Source organism: Erythrolamprus reginae, chromosome 10 (genome assembly GCF_031021105.1).
Source record: "Erythrolamprus reginae isolate rEryReg1 chromosome 10, rEryReg1.hap1, whole genome shotgun sequence".
NCBI classification, from domain to species: Eukaryota; Metazoa; Chordata; class Lepidosauria; order Squamata; family Dipsadidae; genus Erythrolamprus; species Erythrolamprus reginae.
The window spans coordinates 6,544,635-6,566,160 of NC_091959.1; the positions used below are offsets into that span (position 1 = coordinate 6,544,635).

The 21,526-nt window shown below is 40.9% G+C and overlaps 1 protein-coding gene across 2 annotated transcripts; it reads right to left on the bottom strand.

Annotated features, from left to right (window-relative positions):
- Positions 1-3,712: 3,712 nt before the first annotated feature.
- Positions 3,713-14,079, bottom strand: B2M (beta-2-microglobulin). 2 transcript variants are annotated; one of them, XR_011559940.1, is made up of 4 exons: positions 13,861-14,002; positions 8,684-8,962; positions 5,311-5,933; positions 3,713-5,126 (listed from the first exon to the last, which is right to left on the bottom strand). XR_011559940.1 is itself a non-coding variant. In XM_070762071.1 (4 exons), the coding sequence occupies exons 1-3, from the start codon at positions 13,931-13,933 to the stop codon at positions 5,926-5,928; spliced, it is 360 nt and encodes a 119-aa protein (XP_070618172.1). In that variant the 5' UTR covers positions 13,934-14,079; the 3' UTR covers positions 3,713-4,240; positions 5,902-5,925. The 2 variants fall into 2 exon arrangements, 1 of the variants encoding a protein (XP_070618172.1); XM_070762071.1 differs by having other exon boundaries at positions 3,713-4,240; positions 5,902-5,933; positions 13,861-14,079.
- Between the last annotated feature and the right edge of the window lie 7,447 nt (positions 14,080-21,526).

Genomic DNA, 21,526 nt, shown 5'->3' on the forward strand with positions numbered 1-21,526 from the left:
TGCCCCAGGTGGAATCTGCTGATGAAGGCTCCTCTGACCAAGAAGACATGAGTGACAGGGAGGAGGAGAATGGGGCAGACAGCTCAGAAGGAGATCAATTATCTCGCTCCTCCTTGGATTCGGAACAAGAGTTAATGATACAGCCACGCATGCGGAGAGCGATGCATAGGCAACAACAACTGAGAGATTATTATCAAAGAAAATGAGGCCACCTGTGGTTGGGTGGGGCTGTGGTCATTAGTGAGGCTGCTATAAATAGCAGCCTGTGGGTTTGGCCATTGTGGAGGATTATCTGATCGTTGTGTTTCGTGACTGCTTTACTGACTTTGACTTTTTGTGTGCTGATTTTTCCCCACTTTGAAACTAAACCAGAGCAAAGTGTGTTTCACTTTGTGAAAGAAGAAGGACTGTGAATTGCCTCACAGCTGCAAGCTAAGTATCACAGAACTGTTAAGGAACTTGAACAAATTACCAGTTTGTTTGGAGACGAGTGCTCTTTGCTATACCAAAAGAGGGCTATTTTCATTATAAATAACATTGTTTTGAATTTTCAAACGTGTGTGTGTCTGAAATTTGTACCTGTGAATTTTTGGGAGGAGTCTACCAGAGAGCCCAACAGAACAATGCTGATTCTGTAAACTGCTTAGAGAGGGCTGTAAAAGCTCTACGAAGCGGTATATAACTCTAAATGCTACTGCTATATGGTATGACTATAAACAAACAATAATAGCAGCAACAAGCAACTCAATATTTGTGGGTACCAGGTAGGAAAAGTTGTATTAGAAGACCTGGTGTGGTCAAGACTCAATCCTACTATTTTGCTGCTGGTAGAAAAATCCATGTTTCTCACCCATTTCCACCTAATGTTATTTCAGACCTTGGAATGAGGATCTATTTTTCAAAATATCACATGGAGATCTAGAAGTCACCATGTAGCTCTTCCTCCTTGGAGCACTTCAAGATAAATTGAGCCTGGCTTCCAATTTCCACCCGTTTCTATACAATGATCTACCATTTACAGCATTTCAAGGAATATTCACCTATTTTGCAGAATAAAGTCTTTCCTTTTTGGCTCGGAAGAATCTTTGGTTCTTTGCCTGTATTATTCTTCACTAACCTGCTTTCAGCGTCCCGCCTTGTAACTGCCACTCTCCAACTGTCCTGTTCTTCCAGAAGATTCCATTGGCTTCCTGTTCTGTCGAGCTCTCTGGTAGAATCCTCCCAAAAATGCACAGATACAATTTCAGACACACACACACGTTTGAAAATTCAAAACAATGTTCTTTATAACGAAAAATGCAAATAAACGAAGCACTCTTTTTGTATAGCAAAGAGCACTCGTCTCCAAACAAACTGGTAATTTGTACAAGTCCCTTATCAGTTCTGTGATACTTAGCTTGCAGCTGTGAGGCAATTCACAGTCCTTCTTTTTTCACAAAGTGAAACACACTTTGCTCTGGTTTAGTTTCCAAGTGGGGAAAAATCAGCGCACAAAAGGTCAAAGTCAGTAAAGCAGTCACCAAACACAACGATCAGATAATCCTCCACAATGGCCAAACCCACAGGCTGCTATTTATAGCAGCCTCACTAATGACCACAGCCCCACCCAACCACAGGTGGCCTCATTTTCTTTGATAATAATCTCTCAGTTGTTGCTGCCTATGCATCGCTCTCCGCATGCCTGGCTGTATCATTAATTCTTGTTCCGAATCCAAGGAGGAGCTAGATAATTGATCTCCTTCTGAGCTGTCTGCCACACTCTCCTCCTCCCTGTCACTCATGTCTTCTTGGTCAGAGGAGCCTTCATCAGCAGATTCTACCGGGGGCAAAACAGGCCTGCAGCATGTGGATGTCTCCCCCACATCCACAGTCCTTGGGGCAGGAGCTGGGCCAGAGCTAACCACAACAGCTTCCTATGAAATGACTTAGCCCGAGATCTACTCATGGAGCTCTTAAAGCAAGAAGAAAACCGAGTAACAGCTGTCAATCAGCCCTTATTCTTTTCCTGGCACCGCTTTCCAACGGATTGTAATCCAATATTCCCAGAGCCACGAATTGACACCTACTGTTTTTATCATCTTACACCAGGGGGAGGGGAACCCCCCACTTCCTCAAATCTTGTGAAACCATTATGATTGCGAGGCATTTATTTACAAACTAAATACCAGGATTATTTACTAATTTAAAAAACCCTCATGCAATGCAACTCTGAGAAATATTGCAGCTATATTATTGTCTCTGCAACCTCTTTCACCAGCTGTTAAAAGCCTAAACATGAGCGGTGTGCTAAATTTAGCTGAGAATGTTGGGCAGCTTTCATGTGGCTTATGTTGGCTTGTCCCCCCCCCCTTTTCCTATCTCAATTACTGAGCATTTTTTAATGCATTGGTTAAGAGCCATGGTGGCGCAGTGGTTAGAATGCAGTATTGCAGGTGAATTCTGCTGACTGCAGGCTGCCAGCAGTTCGATTCTGACCCGGCTCAAGGTTGATTCAGCTTTCCATCCTTCCGAGGTGGGTAAAATGAGGACCCAAATTGTTGGGAGCAATAGGTTGACTCCTTAAACAGCTTGGAGAGGGTTGTAAAGCAGGGTATAAATCTAAGTACTATTGCTATTACTGTGTACCCTAATGTTTTATTGTTTGTTTATTTATTTTGTCCAATACACAATGAGGGTTTTAGTGGGTATACTGTATATCTATATACACATAACAAAATACATGATGGTTATAGAGGAGATACTCATAGTAAAATATATCTAAGAAATAATAGAAAAGAAGATAAAGTAATAGAACATATCAATAAAAGAATAGAAGAGATATAGGAATAGAAGAAAGGTATAGGAGATATAGGAGAGCAATAGGACAGGGGACGGAAGGCACTCTAGTGCACTTGTACTCGCCCCTTACTGACCTCTTAGGAATCTGGATAGGTCAACCGTAGATAATCTAAGGGTAAAGTGTTGGGGGTTTGGGGATGACACTATGGAGTCCGGTAATGAGTTCCACGCTTCGACAACTCGGTTATTGAAGTCATATTTTTTACAGTCAAGTTTGGAGCGGTTAATATTAAGTTTAAATCTGTTGTGTGCTTGTGTTGTTGTGGTTGAAGCTGAAGTAGTCGCCAACAGGCAGGACGTTGCAGCAGATGATCTTGTGGGCAATACTTAGATCTTGTTTAAGGCGTCTTAGTTCTAAACTTTCTAGGCCCAGGATTGAAAGTCTAGTCTCATAGGGTATTCTATATCGAGTGGAGGAGTGAAGGGCTCTTCTGGTGAAGTATCTTTGGACATTTTCAAGGGTGTTAATGTCTGAGAGGCGATATGGGTTCCAAACAGATGAGCTGTATTCGAGGATGGGTCTGGCAAAAGTTTTGTAAGCTCTGGTAAGTAGTGTGTGAGATTGCCAGAGCAGAAGCTATGTAGGATTAGGTTTACAACTCTTGAAGCTTTCTTGGCTATATTGTTGCAGTGGGCTTTGGCACTTAAATCTTTTGTTATTAGTACAGTATACCAAGGTCTTTAACCGAGTGGGGATTATCTGTGATAATTTGATTCTTCAGTTCGTATTTGGAGTTCAGATTCTTCTTCCCAATGTGTAGGACATAGCATTTGCTAGTTGAGATTTGGAGTTGCCATGTGTTAGTTGCCATGTAAACTACTTTTGAGATGCTTCACTCAACCATTCAAAGCCACAAAGAATTTCCCAAAAAACTCCATTGTTAGACAACTTTTATTAAGTGTTATGTGTACATTAATGAAAGATATTAAAAGGAACTAATGTGTTAGACTACCAGGAAGAAGAAACTTTAATGATCTTTACTGAATTTTAGAAAATTCCATTACCTTACAAGAACACCAGAAAATACTCTTAACTTCTAAAAGATTTAACATAGCAATAAAGCTAAAGGGATAATTTTTTTCAGCTGATCACATTGATTGATTGATTGATCAGTGACACTTAGCAACTATCTCTCTCTCTCTCTCATGGAGTAGTCTCCATGAAACTTTAACCCTAAATTTATAACAACTCCAGATAGACTATACAGAAAACTTTTAATAAAATCATGCCTCCTCAAATGCCGATTTATATAAAGACGTGATATCTATCTTCGATTCTTTCCTGGAAATCTGTCGCTTTAAAAGTTGAAATTGGAGCTCTTCATTCAGTGATAAGCAGCTTTGAAGTCAATTCAGAAATATCATCAGCAGAAATAGTAGTTTAAAGCAGTGTTCATCAAATCTGGAGAAAAAAAATATTATTTTTACATTTAAAAGAACCCCAAGAAATGTGATACAGCACATTATAGGCTTGATTGGAAAATCAAATACAAATTGATTTTTGCATCTGTGTTTGAGTCTCTCTTTATATTGAAAATATAAAAACATGCAAATATAGGGAAATGATTTTGAAAAGTATTGCAAGAGTTTATTCAGGGCTTGTGTAAGGATTGCCAAAAGATTGTGCAAGGTGTTTTCAACTCTTCTACTTTCCAAACATGGCTAACATCCAAAATCGAATAAAATCGATTTTTTTTTCTTTGGGTTAGGACACATGACCGATGATGCAAGCGAAACATCTCAGATTAACAAATGTTGTCTAGTTGCCACCTTTTAATCTTTTTAACACACGAACCCATTAGTCCAATGATCCATTAGTCCATTCATCCCAGAGTCCAATGGAACTGGACAGCAGATAAATCCCATAAATAAATAAATTACCCAACCACAGCAGGGACTGTGTTTTACCTACACTGGGTAAAAAAAAGACTTTTCAATAGGCAGATAATGAAGGAAACTCTGCTTCAAAATACAGCAGATATATTACGATTATTTTGTTTATTGGGTTCTACGCTTTTTGACAGTACAGTGGTGCCTCTACTTATGAACTTAATTCTTTCCGTGACCAGGTTCTCAAGTAGAAAAGTTTGTAAGAAGAAGCAATTTTCCCCATAGGAATCAATGTAAAAGTAAATAATGCGTGCGATTGGGGAAACCACAGGGAGGGTGGAGGCCCTGTTTCCTTGCAGGAGATTCCTAGAGAGGCACCAGAGGCTTCTCCCCGCCTTTTCCGGCCCTGTTTCCTCCCAGGAGATTCCTAGAGAGGCCCCATGGAGGCTTCTCCCCACCTTTTCCACCCGTTTCCTCCCAGGAGATTCCTAGAGAGGCCCCACAGAGGCTTCTCCCCACTTTTCCGCCCGTTTCCTCCCAGAAGATTCCTAGAGAGGCCCCATGGAGGCTTCTCTCCACCTTTTCAGTCCCTGTTTCCTCCCAGGAGATTCCTAGAGAGACCCCATGGAGGCTTCTCCCCACCTTTTCCACCCGTTTCCTCCCAGGAGATTCCTAGAGAGGCCCCACAGAGGCTTCTCCCCACTTTTCCGCCCGTTTCCTCCCAGAAGATTCCTAGAGAGGCCCCATGGAGGCTTCTCTCCACCTTTTCAGTCCCTGTTTCCTCCCAGGAGATTCCTAGAGAGACCCCATGGAGGCTTCTCCCCACCTTTTCCGCTCCTGTTTCCTCCCAGGAGATTCCTAGAGAGGCCCCATGGAGGCTTCTCCCTGCCATTTCCGGTTACAGTTTTGGACGCTCGAGTTTGTAAGTGGAAAATGGTTCTTGAGAAGAGGCAAAAAAATCTTGAACACTCGGTTCTTATCTAGAAATGTTCGTAAGTAGAGGCGTTCTTAAGTAGAGGCACCACTGTAAATACATATATATATATACATTCTTGGTTTCTTTCCTGACGATATCTCCTGAACCATGTTGGCTCTCTAATTTCACTTTGCTTATTGCTTTGTCTTTTGTGACAGCAAGCTGATCTTATACTCCCTGCGTAATAATATTACATATTAAAATAATACACAGGCTTTCATATTTCCATACTTTTCTGTGAAACAGATATCTCTTACCTTATTTGCTGGAGATTAATGGGCTTAATATTCTGTGGAAGACAAAGAGAATAAACTTTCAGCATGTATTTCTTCAAATACGTATTTATTTATTTATTTATTTGATTATTTAATTATTTATTAAGTTTTCGGAGAGGGGCGGCATATAAATCCAATAAAACTAAACTAAACCATATAGCTCCAATAATCGTGCAGAATGCAGCTGCGAGAGCAATCATGGGCTTCCCTAGGTATGCCCATGTTACACCAACACTCCACAGTCTGCATTGGTTGCCGATCAGTTTCCGGTCACAATTCAAAGTGTTGGTTATGACCTATAATGCCCTTCATGGCATCGGACCAGAATATCTCCGGGACCGCCTTCTGCCGCACGAATCCCAGCGACCGGTTAGGTCCCACAGTTGGCCTACTCCGGGTCCTGTCGACTAAACAATGTCGTTTGGCGGGACCCAGGAGAAGAGCCTTCTCTGTGGCGGCCCCGACCCTCTGGAACCAGCTCCCCCCGGAGATTAGAACTGCCCCCCACCCTCCTTGCCTTTCGTAAAGTTCTTAAGACCCATCTCTGCCGTCGGGCATGGGGGAACTGACACATCTCCCCCGGGCCTATACAGTTTATACATGGAATGTTTGTGTGTTTGTTTGCTTTTAATAATGGGGTTTTTAGTGTTTTTTAAATTATTAGATTTGTTCTTACATTGTCTTTGTTGTTGTTGTGAGCCGCCCCGAGTCTACGGAGAGGGGCGGCATACAAATCTAATTAATAATAATAATAATAATAATAATAATAATAATAATCCGCAAACCAGATAAAAATGTCCAAATGGTAGATCACTCAAATACGCAGTCAGCAGAATTTATTATTTTATTTTATTTTATTATTTATTTTATTTTATTTTATTTTAATTTAATTTAATTTTATTTTTATTTTTATTTAATTTTAATTTTATTTTAATTTAATTTTAATTTTATTTATTTATTTATTTGTTTGTTTGTTTGTTTGTTTATTTATTTATTAGATTTGTATGCCGCCCCTTTCTGTGGACTCGAATGGTTGACTAGCAGATTTTTTTCCTTTTCTTCTTTATGCAATGAAGTAGTTTAAACATACAGAAGAGGACAACTATGTAACTAAATAAAAATAAACCATTGTATATACACTTAGCTGACTTAAATCATATGTCACGCGGCATGGGAAGAAGGAAACCTGCATCAAGTTTGGGCGTGCATAAGCGCACCACTGCGCCTACCATCCCTGTCCTATTGTCTTCTTTTGTTACTTTTTATCATTACTTACCTAATGTTTAATTTGTACAAATTATCACCCTATAATTGTTCGACAAAATAAATAAAATAAAAATAAATAAATAAAAAGTTAAGTTAGAACTCACGCCTGGGGGAGAGAGACTAGACTGGGGACTCCCATGGTGTATTCTCCAGCTAAACGAGGATTGTTCTTGGATGTCTTAGTCCAAAGGTTGTCCAAAAATGACCCCTTGAAGACTTGTGGACTTTAACTCCCAGATTTCCCCAGTCAGCACAGATAGATTGGGAATTCTGGGAGTTGGAAGTCCACAAGTCTTAAAGTGGCCAGATTTGGAGACCGTTGGACTAAGACAATGATGGCGAACCTATGGCATGGGTGCCACAGGTGGCACGCAGAGCCATATCTGCTGGCATGCAAGCAGTTGCCCTAGCTCAGCTCCAACATGCATGTACAGTATGTGTCGGGCAGGTGATTTTTGGCTCTGGGAGGGTGTTTTTACCCTCTCCCCGGCTCCAAGGAAGCCTTTGGAGCCTGGGGAGGGCAAAACACAAGCCTACTGGAGTTGTGGTTACCTCTGGCCCAGCTCCTGCCCCAAGGACTGTGGATGTGGGGGAGACATCCACATGCTGCAGGCCTGTTTTGCCCCCGGTGGAATCTGCTGAGGAAGGCTCCTCTGACCAAGAAGACATGAGTGACAGGGAGGAGGAGAGTGGGGCAGAAAGCTCAGAAGATCAATTATCTAGCTCCTCCTTGGATTCGGAACAAGAGTTAATGATACAGCCATGCATGCGGAGAGCAATGCATAGGCAACAACAACTGAGAGATTATTATCAAAGAAAATGAGGCCACCTGTGGTTGGGTGGGGCTGTGGTCATTAGTGAGGCTGCTATAAAAAGCAGCCTGTGGGTTTGGCCATTGTGGAGGATTATCTGATCGTGGTGTTTCGTGACTGCTTTACTGACTTTGACCTTTTGTGTGCTAATTTTTCCCCACTTTGAAACTTAACCAGAGCAAAGTGTGTTTCACTTTGTGAAAGAAGAAGGACTGTGAATCGCCTCACAGCTGCAAGCTAAGTATCACAGAACTGATAAGGGGCTTGTACAAATTACCAGTTTGTTTGGAGACGAAGGCTCTTTGCTATACCAAAAGAGGGCTTAGGTTAAGGGAATTTTCATTATAAAGAACATTGTTTTGAATTTTCAAACGTGTGTGTGTCTGAAATTTGTACCTGTGAATTTTTGGGAGGAGTCTACCAGAGAGCCCGACAGAACAGATAGGCTGTAAGGAACAAGTCTCATCAGAATAGCTGGTATACATGTTAAGTGTCAGATGCTTAAGTTCTGGTAGCAAAGTAACCTATATATGATAAAACTGTATGTTCTTGTATGTTATGTTTTTGTTTCTTTGGGGTTTTTTTTTTTTTTGCTATTTTAAATGTAAATATTCAATAAAGATATTTTTTTAAAAAGAAGAAGGAACGGAACAGAAATTCAAGTAGAAAGTTAAGAAAGTAGTTACCCCATTTCACAGTGATGGGCTTCTCGAGCGCCTTGTGGTCCACGACGCACGAATATTCATCTCCTCTATTGGGGACCACCTGAGCGTAAGCCAGAAGTTGGAAGGTCCAGTCTTCCTTGAAAGAGAGGTCGGACTGCTTGACGTCGGGTATCGGGACATTATTCTTCATCAGGGTAATGGTGATTTTGGGAGGGTGGAAACCCTCCGCAAAGCATTGCAAAATATTCTCCTGGCCGTAGGTTACAGGATAGCGGGAATACACTTGCACTGTAGGAGGCTCTAAAGGTTAGGGGAGGAAACACAAAAACACAAAGAGAAGATGTTGTAAATCCAGGTCATTTGGCCCATATTTTCTCCACCATACCCATAGAAAATAATAATATACAGTAATACCTCATCTTACAAACTTAATTGGTTCCCGGAGGAGGTTCGTAAGCAGTGTTCCCTCTAATTTTTTTTTTGGGGGGTGGGCGGAAAAGTATAGTGTCTGAGCGGCAATCCCTTCGGGACTGGGCGGCACAAAAATATTGAATAAATAAATAAACAAACAAACAAACAAAAAACCCACCCTGTTTTGCCTCAGAGAATTTCAAAATAAAATACTGTACTGTGTGTCTATAACAGTGAGCTCATAATAGGGCAACTCTATCAATATCAAAATGCCACTTAAATAGTTGAGCTAGTTTCAAACTAGATTTTGATTTTCTTTCTCTCTTCCTTACTCCCATTCTTTTTCTTTCTCTTTTCCTTCCTCTCTTTTTTCTATCTGTTTCTCTCTCTTCCTCTCTCTCTCCTTCCCTCTCACTCTTTCCCTCTCGGCTTCTGGGCAGGTTTGGAAAACTCTGAGTTGATGATGATTTTTAAGTGAGCGATTGCTCACTGCTCAGCTTAGAGGGAACTATGTTCGTAAGGCGAAAAGTTCGTAAGACGAAACAATGTTTCCCATAGGAAACAATGTAAAATCAATTAATGCGTGCAAGAAAAAAAACACCCTTCCTGGCCGGCCGAAAGGTGGACTCCAGGAAGGACGTCTTCGTGACGTCAAAGCTCTGCCCATAGAATTCCCTATTGGGATTCCCCACCTCCGTTTGAGCCTCCCGACCGGCCGACAGCTCCGCAGCTCTTTTGCAAAGCTGACAGCCGGGCGGCGGGGCTTCTCGGCGTTCTTCTGAACCCGAACGCCGAACCCGAACTTTTGCCGAACTTCCGGGTTCGGCATTCGGGAGAACGGCGAGAAGCCCCCCGGCTGTTTCAAAAGGCAACAGCTGGGCGGCGGGGCTTCTCGGCGGACTCCCAAATGCCGAACCCGGACGTTCAGCAAAAGTTTGGGTTTGGTGTTTGGGTTTGGGAGGACGCCGAGAAGCCCCCCGGCTGTTTCAAAAGGCGACAGCCAGGCGGTGGGGCTTCTCAGCGGCCACCCAAACCCGAACTTTTGCTGAACTTCCGGGTTCGGCGTTCGGGCGGTGGGTTCGTAAGGCGGAAAAAGTTCATAAGAAGAGACAAATTTCCAAACCCCGGGTCCGTATCTTGGAAAGTTCGTATGACGAGGGGTTCGTATCATGAGGTACTACTGTAATAATAATAATTTATTAGATTTGTATGCCGTCCCTCTCCGAAGACTCGGGGCGGCTCACAACAATAATAAAAAACAATATTATAGCAAAACAAACCTAATATTAAAAAGAAGCATATAAAATCCTATCATATTTAAAAACCAAACAACACATACATACCAAACATAAAATATAAAGAGCCTGGGGGAAAGGTGTCTCAACTCCCCCATGCCTGGCGGTATAGATGGCTCTTGAGTAGTTTACGAAAGACAAGGAGGGTGGGGGCAGTTCTAATCTCCGGGGGGGGAGTTGATTCCAGAGGGCCGGGGCCGCCACAGAGAAGGCTCTTCCCCTGGGGCCCGCCAAACGACATTGTTTAGTCGACGGGACCCGGAGAAGGCCAACTCTGTGGGACCTTATCGGTCGCTGGGATTCGTGCGGTAGCAGGCGGTTCCGGAGGTACTCTGGTCCAATGCCATGTAGAATTTTTGTAAATTTAGAGAGAATGAGCTGGAAGGGACCTTAGAGGTCTTCTAGCCCAGCTCCCTGTTCGAGCAAGACTCGATGCCAGTGATGGTGAACCTATGGCAGGGGTGCCACAGGTGGCACGCGGAGCCATATCTGTTGGCATGCGGGCCGTTGCCCTTGCTCAGCTCCAGTGTGCATGAGTGCACCGGCCAGTTGATTTTAAGCAATGGAGAAACAATATTAATAAAAATCTTAGAATACAAGCAACAAGTTACAGTCATACAGTCCTAAGTGGGAGGAAAAGGTTGATAGGAAGGAAGAGAAAAAACTAGTAGAAATAGAAGTGCAGATTTATTTATTTATTTGTTTGTTTGTTTGATTGTTTGTTTATTGGATTTGTATGCCACCCCTCGGGGCAGCTCACAACAGCAATAAAACAATTCATGACAAATCTAATAATTTAAAAACATTTTTTAAAAACCCGTTATTAAGCAGACATACACACAAATTGTTTCAACTCCTACCCTCAAAATGTCGCTACAGAGCACTGCACACCAAGACTACTAGACACAAGAGTTTTTTTCCCGAACACCATCACTCTGCTAAACAAATAATTCCCTCAACATTATTAAAATATTCACTAAGTCTGCACTACTATTACTACTCCCACTTACGACTGTATGACTGTCACTAGTTGCTTGTATCCTTAAGATTTTTATTAATATTGTTTCCTTATTGTTTATTTGACCTCTATGTAATCATTAGTGTTGTACCTCGTGATTCTTGACAAACGTATCTTTTATTTTATGTAGACTGAGAGCAGAAGCACCAAAGAGAAATTCTTTGTGTGTCCAATCACACTTGGTCAGTAAAGAATTCATGTCATGGGTATTTCATTTTATGAGATGCCGTCCCGAGTCCTTGGGGAAGGGAGGCATACAAATCCATAAAAATAAAAAATTTAAAAAAAAACAGAAAATATCTTACCAACAACCCCATAATCCCTTTCGAATCAAAGAAATTATTTGCTACTCAAGTCTTCCCCTTCTTCCCTTTTGCATCTGGGGCATTAAGCCCCACAACTAAATAAAAAATTTGGCCACGGGCTGAAAAGCAAGTGAGGTTTATAACAAAAGACAAAATGGCAGCCACCGCCGGCCTCCTCCCTGTTCCTCTCTATACACAACCTCTGCCTTTTAGGTGGATTTTTTATTGTTTTGGAATTGCTTAAGGCCTTCCTGCAAAGTTTTGGGCAGCTTTAAAACACAAGAAAAACAGAAGAACGTACAAAGAGAACCCCTCCCATTTCCTTCCGGCATTTCCCAATCAACAGAAATGCGAATTAAAAATCAAAATGGAATTCAATTCTCCTCTTATTCTTCCAACCAGATCTGTCCATCTGTCCCCCACACCCCGCAAATATTACAAGGGAGTCCACATTTTTAATTTCCTAGATTATTTGTAAAAACTAACAAAGGCAGGAAATGAAGAAATAAGGTTATACCAGGCCACTCAAAGGGACGGTAGAAGCCTTCCCTCCCATCTTCCCATGAAGTACCTGGGACAGACACAGGAAACATACATTTAATTTCCTGATTATTTGTAAAAATAACAAAAGCAGGATATAAAAGAAATAAAATTATACAAGGCCTCAGAAAGGGAAGTAAGACGTTTCCGCCCATCTCCTTAAAACTACAACCCCTGTCTTCCCACAAACTGCTGAGTTAACCCGGGACAGACCTGGGAAACGTACATTTAATTTCCTAGATTATTGGTAAAAAAATCATAAAGGTGATTTATCAATACATAAGATTATACAAGGCCACAGAAAGGGAAGAAACCTCTGCTGATCTCCTTAAAGATGGCTTTTTAACTGTTTTAATTGTTGGTTTTAAATTGTTTTGTTTTTAGGGGTTTTATATTACATTTTATGTGTACTGTATTTGGTTGCGAGGTGCCCAGAGTCCTTTGGGAGTTGGGGGGCATATAAATCCAAAAAAATAAAATAAAATATAAAATAAAATAGTAAAGTAAAGATAGGTAAAACTACTACCTCCAACTTCCCACAAACCTCTAGGCTAACCAGGGACAGATCCTGGAGACCCAAACCCACCTTCAACCCAGCAAAGTTCCCCCTCCCAGCGAGTCCAAACCCTCCCTCTCTCTCTCATACACACACACACATACACACAAAGATCTTAAAAGAAATACAACCAATAATGTATGCGGGTAAGAAAGCGGGACAGAAGAACAAGACCCAGTGGCATCGAATTATACCAGGGGCATAAGCGCACCGATGTGCCCACCGTCCCTGTCCTACTTCCTAATTTACCTGTACCTACTTTGCTAATGTTTATAGTACCAATACCTGCTATCTTGTACATTTTTGTTTGTTTGTTTGTTTATTTGTTTTGTCAAGTGAAGATATGATAATACAATGGTACCTCTACTTAAGAACGCCTCTACTTAACAACTTTTCTACATAACTGGGTGTTCAATATTTTTTGCCTCTTCTTAAGAACCACTTTCTACTTAAGAACCTGAGCCCGGAAAAATTTCCCAGGAAGTTTGAGAGCGGTCCCGGCCAGTTTAATGCCATCCTCCCTTTAACCCCGGCCATCTCGGGCTTTTCTGGGCTGCCAGAGGAGCCTTTCGGTGGCACTTAAGGAGGCTTTGGCAGTCCAGAGAGAACAAAGCATTTTCCTTTCTCTGGGCGCTTGGGGAGGGAATAAAACCTCTGCCAGCACCCAGAGAAAAGAAACGCTCCCTTCGTTCTGGGCAGCGACTGTCCTCCTCCTCTTCTTCCTCTTCCTCCTCCTACCCAAATTCCGACCTTTTATTTCTTTCCCAACGAGTTTGCACACATTATTTGCTTTTACATTGATTCCTATGGGAAAAATTGCTTCTACGTACAAACTTTTCTACTTAAGAACCTGGTCACGGAACGAATTAAGTTCTTAAGTAGAGGTGCCACTGCATTAAGATACGTGATACTAGTAAAAGTCAAAAATTTGAAAAAAAAAAGAGTATTAGAAATAATAATATTCAAATACACGCAACTAGTAAAAATAAAGGACATTAAGGACAGGGGACGGAAGGCAAGGAACAAACAAATAAGTAAATTAGCAATTTTGAGAAGCATAAAAGCGGTCTTACTTTGCACGCCTTGGGCGAGACCCGAGAGGCACACCAACACGAGGCACCAGAGCAAAAGTTCTTTGGAGGCCATGGTCTCCTTTTTTGCAGCTGCGACAACAACCGTCCTCGATTCTCGGACCGCGAAACCGAAATGACTTTGTCTGAGTTGGGCGACTGGGCGTTATAGAGGAGGAACTCTGGTCTCCGGGCCAATCCAAAAATCGAACGCGCCGCGTCGTCACCGGTCGCTAGGCACGAGGTGTCCCGCAGGGGGCCGAAGAAGGAGTTAGGGGCTTTCCAGCGCACGCGCACTCCGGCCCGCCGCTGCTTGCGCTTTCGGTTTTCCGCTGCTGGGAAGGCTCGGCTGATTTCCGAGAAACTCGACTCGGCTCTCCAAAGGGGGGGGGGGGGCAGGAGGAGCCGCCCGCGAGGGAGAGCAGAAGCCGGGTTGCAGGGGCTGGGGAGGGCCGGGGGGGGGGGGGGAGAGCCCAGTTGTGTCCCAAAGGAGGTTGCTTGCTTCTTTTTTCTTTTCTTCTCCTTCTTTTTTCTTTTCTTCTTTTTCCTTTTCTTCTTTTATCTTTTCTTCTTTTTCTTCTCCTTTTTTCGTCTTTTTTCTTCTTCTTTTTTCTTTTTCTTCTACTTTTTCTTCTTTTTCTAAGAAACATAGAAACATAGACTATTTCCTGTATTTTATCTTAGGATGGATATATGTTTATCCCAGGGATGTTTAAATTCAGTGACTGTGGATTTATCTACTTTTTCTTTTCTTCTTTTTTCTTCTTTTTTTCTTTTTCTTCTCCTTTTTCTTCTTTTTCTTAGAAACATAGAAGACTGGCGGCAGAAAAAAGACCTCATGGTCCATCTAGTCTGCCCTTATACTATTTTTCTGTATTTTATCTTAGGATGGATCTATGTAGGATGCTTGGCTGCATAGCTAGAGGTATAACAGGCAGGAAGAGGGAGATTGTGATCCCCTTATATAGAGCGCTGGTGAGACCACATTTGGAATACTGTGTTCAGTTCTGGAGACCTCACCTACAAAAAGATATTGACAAAACTGAACGGGTCCAAAGACGGGCTACAAGAATGGTGGAAGGTCTTAAGCATAAAACGTATCAGGAAAGACTGAATGAACTCAATCTGTATAGTCTGGAGGACAGAAGGAAAAGGGGGGACATGATCGAAACATTTAAATATGTTAAAGGGTTAAATAAGGTTCAGGAGGGAGGTGTTTTTAATAGGAAAGTGAACCCAAGAACAAGGGGACACAATCTGAAGTTAGTTGGGGGAAAGATCAAAAGCAACATGAGAAAATATTATTTTACTGAAAGAGTAGTAGATCCTTGGAACAAACTTCCAGCAGACGTGGTAGATAAATCCACAGTAACTGAATTTAAACATGCCTGGGATAAACATATATCCATCCTAAGATAAAATACAGAAAATAGTATAAGGGCAGACTAGATGGACCATGAGGTCTTTTTCTGCCGTCAGTCTTCTATGTTTCTATGTTTATAGAAAGCATTTGTCTCTGGTGCATATGCTCTCAGTGTACATAAAAGAAAAGTTCATAAGTGGTGGAATGGTGTTAAAGCAAAAAAAAAAGAAGTTTGCCCCAAAATACAGAGATGGCTAGAAAAGATAATAGGGAAAGATAGATTATAAACCTGAACTGTTTTTATTAGGGATGATATCAGAAAAAAATTAATAAAGAAAGGTATGTATTTAATATGATATGTCTTAATAGCAATGTCTTATACAGAACAAACACCGCAAGACAAAGAGATAATTAAGAAGATACTAGATGGTGCAGAAATAAATAGACTAACATTGAAAAGCAAACAGAAAGAAGACACACAATATTATCAAACATGGAACTTATTTTACCAGTGGTTGGAAGAAAAGGAGTGGAGATTAAGAATAGTATGGATTGCTAAGCAAATTAAATACCCAGACAACACAACGTTTATTAAGCACTAAGAAATGTAATTGATAGAAAATTAATTTTAAAAAAATTTTTTAAAGCATGGCTGGATGACTAAGAATCTTAATAGACATCTCAAATATTTTTCCAGAAAAACAAATGGTGGAATAGCTGCAATTGATCGCCTTTGTTAGGGCCTGTTGCTTTTTATTCGTTAGCAAGTTGTTTACCTTGGAGAGCCTGGGAATTTCCTAATATAAATTTATAACCCTGAACTGTTTTTATTAAGGATGATATCAGAAAAAAAATAATAAAGAAAGGTATGTATTTAATATGATATGTCTTAATAGCAGTGTCTTATACAGAACAAACACTGCAAGACAAAGAGATAATTAAGATACTAGATGGTGCAGAAATAAATAGACTAACATTGAAAATCAAACAGAAAGAAGACACACAATATTATCAAACATGGAACTTATTTTACCAGTGGTTGGAAGAAAAGGAGTGGAGATTAAGAATAGTATGTATTGCTAAGCAAATTAAATACCCAGACAACACAACGTTTATTAAGCACTAAGAAATGTAATTGATAGAAAATTAATTTAATTTTTTTTTTTAAAGCATGGCTGGATGACTAAGAATCTTAATAGACATCTCAAATATTTTTCCAGAAAAACAAATGGTGGAATAGCCGCAATTGATCGCCTTTGTTAGGGCCTGTTGCTTTTTATTCGTTAGCAAGTTGTTTATCTTGGAGAGCCTGGGAATTTCCTAAGATAAATTTATAACCCTGAACTGTTTTTATTAAGGATGATATCAGAAAAAAAATAATAAAGAAAGGTATGTATTTAATATGATATGTCTTAATAGCAGTGTCTTATACAGAACAAACACCGCAAGACAAAGAGATAATTAAGAAGATACTAGATTGTGCAGAAATAAACAGACTAACATTGAAAATTAAACAGAAAGAAGACACAGAATATTATCAAACAGGGAACTTATTTTACCAGTGGTTGGAAGAAAAGGAGTGGAGATTAAGAATAGTATGTATTGCTAAGCAAATTAAATACCCAGACAACACAATGTTTATTAAGCACTAAGAAATGTAATTGATAGAAAATTAATTTAATTTTTTTTTAAAAAAGCATGGCTGGATGACTAAGAATCTTAATAGACATCTCAAATATTTTTCCAGAAAAACAAATGGTGGAATAGCTGCAATTGATCGCCTTTGTTAGGGCCTGTTGCTTTTTATTCGTTAGCAAGTTGTTTATCTTGGAGAGCCTGGGAATTTCCTAAGATAAATTTATTACCCTGAACTGTTTTTATTAAGGATGATGTCAGAAAAAAATTAATAAAGAAAGGTATGTATTTAATATGATATGTCTTAATAGCAGTGTCTTATACAGAACAAACACCGCAAGACAAAGAGATAATTAAGAAGATACTAGATTGTGCAGAAATAAACAGACTAACATTGAAAATTAAACAGAAAGACACAGAATATTATCAAACAGGGAACTTATTTTACCAGTGGTTTGAAAAAAAGGAGTGGAGATTAAGAATAGTATGTATTGCTAAGCAAATTAAATACCCAGACAACACGACGTTTATTAAGCACTAAGAAATGTAATTGATAGAAAATTAATTTAATTTTTTTTTTAAAAAGCATGGCTGGATTATTAAGAATCTCCATAGACATCTCAAATATTTTTCCAGAAAAACAATGGTGGAGTAGATGCAATTGATCGCCTTTCTTAGGGCCTGTTCCTTTTTATTCGTTGGCAAGCTGTTTATCTTGGAGAGCCAGGGAATTTCCTAAGATAAATTTATAACCGTGAACTTTGCTCTCTGACAAACAGGATCAAGCCTGTTTGGCTGCCATAGCAATTTCAAAAACAATTTGTACACTACTATTAATCTCATTGTTCCCATCACCCAGCTCCTCCAACTAATGACTGTATGACTGTAGCTTTGCAGCTTGTCTCCTTACAATTTCTGCCTGTCGGCAACTACTTCAGCTTCAACCGCAACAACACAAGAACACACAACAGATTTTAAACTTAATATTAAGCGCTCCAAACTTGACTGTAAAAAATATGACTTCAGTAACCGAGTTGTCGAAGCGTGGAACTCATTACCGGATTCCATAGTGTCATCCCCAAACCCCCAACACTTTACGCTTAGATTATCTACGGTTGACCTATCCAGATTCCTAAGAGGTCATTCCTAAGAGGTCAGTAAGGGGCGAATACAAGTGCACTAGAGTGCCTTCCGTCCGCTGTCCTATTACTCTCCTATATCTCCTATACCTTTCTTCTATTCCTATATTTCTTCTTCTATTCTTTCATTGATATGTTCTATTACTATATCTTCTTTTCTATTCTTTCTTAGATATATTTTACTATGAGTATCTCCTCTATAACCTTCATTATGTATTTTTCTATGTATGTATATGTATATATATATGTGTGTGTGTGTGTGTGTGTGTGACATATATATATATACCCACTAAAACCCTCATTGTGTATTGGACAAAATAAATAAATAATAAATAAATAAAATAAAATTTATATTGACTGGTTCCTAATATGATTTGATTGCTTATTTGTACCGGGACTATCATTAAGTGTTGTACCTTAATATTCTTGATAGACTTTTCTTTTATATACACTGAGACCCTAGGCCCGAAGATAAATTCCTTGTGTGTCCAATCACACTTGGCCAATAAAGAATTCTATTCTATTCCATTCCACTCCATTCCACTCTAATTCTAATTTTAATACTAAGTGGGCTAAAACCCTTCTCCCTAACACCAATTATTCTGCTTTGCAGCAGTGGTAGGATTCAAAATGTTTTACTATCATTCTGTAGGCATAGCTTGCTGGGCATAGTGTGACTTCTTGGGCATAGCTTGGTGGGTATGCCAGGGGAAGGATACTGTAAAATCTCCATCCCCACCCCACTCCAGGGGAAGATTATTGCAAAATCCCTTTTCCTCCCAATCAGCTGGGACTCGGGAGCAGAGAATAGATGGAGGGGGCAGTCAGAAGTGGTATTTATTGATTCTCCGAACTACTCAACATTTCCAAGACCAGAGAGGTAATAATACCACTCTATAAGGCCCTGGTCAGACCGCACCTGGAGTATTGCATCCAGTTCTGGTCACCACACTTCAAAAAAGATATAGAGACTCTAGAGAGGGTGCATAAAAGAGCAACTAAAATGATAAGGGGACTAAAGACCAGGTCATATGTGAAAGATTGTTGGAACTGGGCATGGATAGTCTAGTAAAAAGAAGGGCTAGGGGGGACATGATAGCTGTATACAGGTACTTAAGGGGTTGCCACAGAGAGGAGGGGGACACACTGTTTTCCAGGGTACCAGAGGGCCGGATGAGGAACAACGGTTGGAAACTGACCAAGGAAAGATTCAACCTGGAGATAAGAAAGAATTTCCTGACAGTGAGAGCGATCAACCAGTGGAACGGCCTGCCAGCGGAGGTTGTGGACTCCCCAACTTTGGACACTTTCAAGAGGAGATTGGACTGCCATTTGGCTGGGATGATGTAGGATTTCCTGCTCAGGCAGGGGGTTGAACTTGATGACTTGTAAGGTCCCTTTCAACTCTAATAATAAATAAAATAAATAAATAAAATCCCACCTCTGGTTTGTAGGGAGCAATGTTTAACAACTGTTGTGGTTAGCTCTGGCCCAGCTCCTGCCCCAAGGACTGTGGATGTGGGGGAGACATCCACATGCTGTAGGCCTGTTTTGCCCCCGGTGGAATCTGCTGATGAAGGCTCCTCTGACCAAGAAGACATGAGTGACAGGGAGGAGGAGAGTGTGGCAGACAGCTCAGAAGGAGATCAATTATCTAGCTCCTCCTTGGATTCAGAACAAGAGCTAATGATACAGCCAGGCATGCGGAGAGGGATGCATAGGCAGCAACAACTGAGAGATTATTATCAAAGAAAATGAGGCCACCTGTGGTTGGGATGTGGTCATTAGTGAGGCTGCTATAAAGAGCAGCCTGTGGGTTTGGCCATTGTGGAGGATTATCTGATCGTTGTGTTTCGTGACTGCTTTACTGACTTTGACCTTTTGGGTGCTGATTTTTCCCCGCTTTGAAACTAAACCAGAGCAAAGTGTGTTTCACTTTGTGAAAGAAGGAGGACTGTGAATTGCCTCACAGCTGCAAGCTAAGTATCACAGGACTGATAAGGGGCTTGTACAAATTACCAGTTTGTTTGGAGATGAGGGCTCTTTGCTATGCCAAAAGAGGGCTTGGTTTAAGTGAATTTTCATTATAAAGAACTTTTTTTTTTTAATTTTCAAACGTGTGTGTGTCTGAAATTTGTACCTGTGAATTTTTGGGAGGATTCTACCAGAGAGCCCGACAAACCACAACACGCCACACCTCTCCAAGATTGGAATGGACTTCGGACTCCTTTATCCAGGCAGTTGGCACAGGGTTAGGAAAAATAGTCCAGTGCTGGGTTTCTTTCATGGGTAGAGAAAAAGCTGCCAGACAGTTTCAGAACAACAGCCTTTGAAGGTGGACACTAAAGGGTGCATAACGGGGAGGGGGGGCGACTTCTCAGATCAGCTCTCTTTAAAAAAATCAAACTTTGCCATGGCTCCTGCTATTAACCCTGCCAACGAATGGAGATGCTTAGCTTCTGATGGATCAGTTCAAACCTGGTTCCCGAGTTAATCCATTTTCTAAGTTCATGCAATTCACAGAATGCCAAGCGAGCCAACAGAATTGGATCTGCATCAGATAACAGCCCATGGGGGGGGGGACACACACACACACACAGCCCAATCTGAAGTTTAAAACCAAGCAAGCCTATTGCGGGAATATTTATTTATTTATTTTATTTATTTTGTCCAATACACAATGAGGGTTTTAGTGGCTATATATCTATATACACATAGTAAAATACATGATGAAGGTTATAGAGGAGATACTCATAGTAAAATACAGTGATACCTCATCTTACAAACGCCTCGTCATACAAACTTTTCGAGATACAAACCCGGGGTTTAAGATTTTTTTGCCTCTTCTTACAAACTATTTTCACCTTACAAACCCACCACCGCCGCTGGAATGCCCCGCCGCTGGACTTCTGTTGCCAGCAAAGCGCCCGTTTTTGCACTGCTGGGATTCCCCTGAGGCTCCCCTGTATGGGAAACCCCATCTCCAGACTTCCGTTTGCCAGCGAAGCACTCGTTTTTGTGATGCAGGATTCCCCTGCTGGGATTCCCCTGAAGCATCGCAAAAACACAGAAGTCTGGAGGTGGGGTTTCCCATGGAGGGGAGCCTCAGGGGAATCCCAGCAGCGCAAAAATGGGCACTTTGGCTGGCAAAAGGGGAAAATTTTGGGCTTGCACACATTAATCGCTTCTCCATTGATTCCTATGGGAAACATTGTTTCATCTTACAAACTTTTCACCTTAAGAACCTCATCCCGGAACCAATTAAGTTTGTAAGACAAGGTATCACTGTATATCTAAGAAATAATAGAAAAGAAGGTATAGGAATGAAACATATCAATGAAAGAATAGAAGAAGAGGTATAGGAATAGAAGAAAGGTATAGGAGATATAGGAGAGCAATAGGACAGGGGACGGAAGGCACTCTAGTGCACTTGTACTCGCCCCTTACTGACCTCTTAGGAATCTGGATAGGTCAACCGTAGATAATCTAAGGGTAAAGTGTTGGGGTTTGGGGATGACACTACGGAGTCCGG

Bases quoted from the DNA above. Each gene is read 5' to 3' on its own strand.
- B2M (XM_070762071.1), bottom strand. From the start codon at position 13,933: ATGGCCTCCAAAGAACTTTTGCTCTGGTGCCTCGTGTTGGTGTGCCTC. The intron at 8,963-13,860 runs GTAAGACCGCTT...CCTAACCTTTAG, and splicing joins TCTCGCCCAAGGCGTGCAAA to AGCCTCCTACAGTGCAAGTG.